General features: G+C 60.5%; 1 protein-coding gene across 1 annotated transcript; it reads left to right on the forward strand.

The window, feature by feature from the left end:
* Positions 1-12: 12 nt before the first annotated feature.
* Positions 13-1,456, forward strand: LOC106512109 (uncharacterized; the record flags this gene model as incomplete). Its single annotated transcript, XM_014000799.1, is given in 1 exon segment — positions 13-1,456. A coding segment is annotated over 1 exon segment (1,381 nt), but the record flags the coding sequence as incomplete, so codon positions are not given.

Here is a 1,456-nt window from a genome sequence, read left to right on the forward strand (position 1 = left end):
AATCAGCGTATTTTCGGCCAGGACCACCCTTCTGGCGTATCAAAATGGGTGCCAGCGCGGCTTGGGAAGGGGTCGATGCTGTGTGTGCGAATCTTTCCCTCCAGTATGCTTGAGGTTGGGCATGCGTGGAACTGGCGAATCAACCGCTCCGGAGAGCACTGGGACCAGCTTCTGGAGAGTATGCCTAGGGTCCCCATCGGGACAAGGGCCACAGTTGCGAGGTGTGGTCGTCCTCCCCATGGGTTTAGGGTTGGACCTGTGGGGGTGTCGTGGAACAACTCCTCCGGCAGGGGTCGGGACCACCCTGCCGGAGTTTTGTCTGGTGTCCCAACCAGGATTGTGGCATCAGCCGCGAATCCACATGTTGCGCAGGTTAAGTCCGTGTCGGTGTGCACTCAGGTCCAGGAGAGCGACTTGGAATGGCTTCCTGGCGTGCCCTCGGTGGTGACCGAAATAATGGCGGAGACTGCCTCGGCAATGAGAGTAGAGGCAGCTGAAGTCGTGCAGGTGCCACAGCCTGAAGAGGTCGTCGAAGCTCAGAACACACTTTCGGCTGCCGGGCCGTCTGAGTCCCCGGGAGCGTCTAACGATGCTCCCGACGAAGTCAGGGTCCTTCTGCCATGGGCTGCCTCGGGATGCCCGCTGTGTGGGGTGCAGGTGACGGGCATCGTTGCGCTTGAGCGGCATTTCGCCGTTCGGCACGCCGGTGTTTCGGCCCTGTACGTGTGTGGCAGGTGCGGGAGGTCCAACGCCAATAGGCACTCAATATCTTGTCACGTCCCCAAGTGCGGGGGCGTGGTGGGTGTTGAGGGGGAGCAGGCGCGCGGGTTCGCTTGCGAGTTCTGCGATGCATGGTTCACCACACCTGTTGGTGTCTCCCAGCACAAGCGACATGCCCATGTGGCGGAGTGGAACAGGGTTAGACTGGCGAGAGGGAAGTTGCCAACGAAGGGGATCAAAGCGACGCGGCTATGGAGTGTGGAGGAGGTGCGGATGCTGATCCGGATGGTAGGTGAGCATGGGGACTCCATGGCTACCTACAGGCTTATAGCGGAGGAACTGGGTGGAGACAAGACGGCCGAACAGGTGAGGAGCAAGAGGAGAAACCTGAGTATCGACATGGCCAGTGATAGCTCACACGAAGCTGAGGACGAGGATGACGCTCCGGCGCCAAACCTCGGACCTCAGGCTGCACAGTCCTCGGTACGGTCACCTCAGATCCTGTCTTCGGACAGGATCAGGGAGGTACTGGAGTCGTGGGGTGACAGAGAGGGTGGCGAGGAGGTGAGAGCTATCGCTGCTTGGATCAGGGACGCAGATCAGGACCCTTTACTGATCGAATCCTCAGCGTCTGACATCATTTCGAAGCTAGGTAGGAGGGTGGAGGGGGCCAGGATGGCCCGGCCGCCCGTTCGTGAACGTAACCTGGGGACGGACTGGGAAAGGCGCCTTTCCC

Source organism: Austrofundulus limnaeus, unplaced genomic scaffold (assembly GCF_001266775.1).
Source record: "Austrofundulus limnaeus strain Quisiro unplaced genomic scaffold, Austrofundulus_limnaeus-1.0 Scaffold4315, whole genome shotgun sequence".
Lineage (NCBI taxonomy): Eukaryota > Metazoa > Chordata > Actinopteri > Cyprinodontiformes > Rivulidae > Austrofundulus > Austrofundulus limnaeus.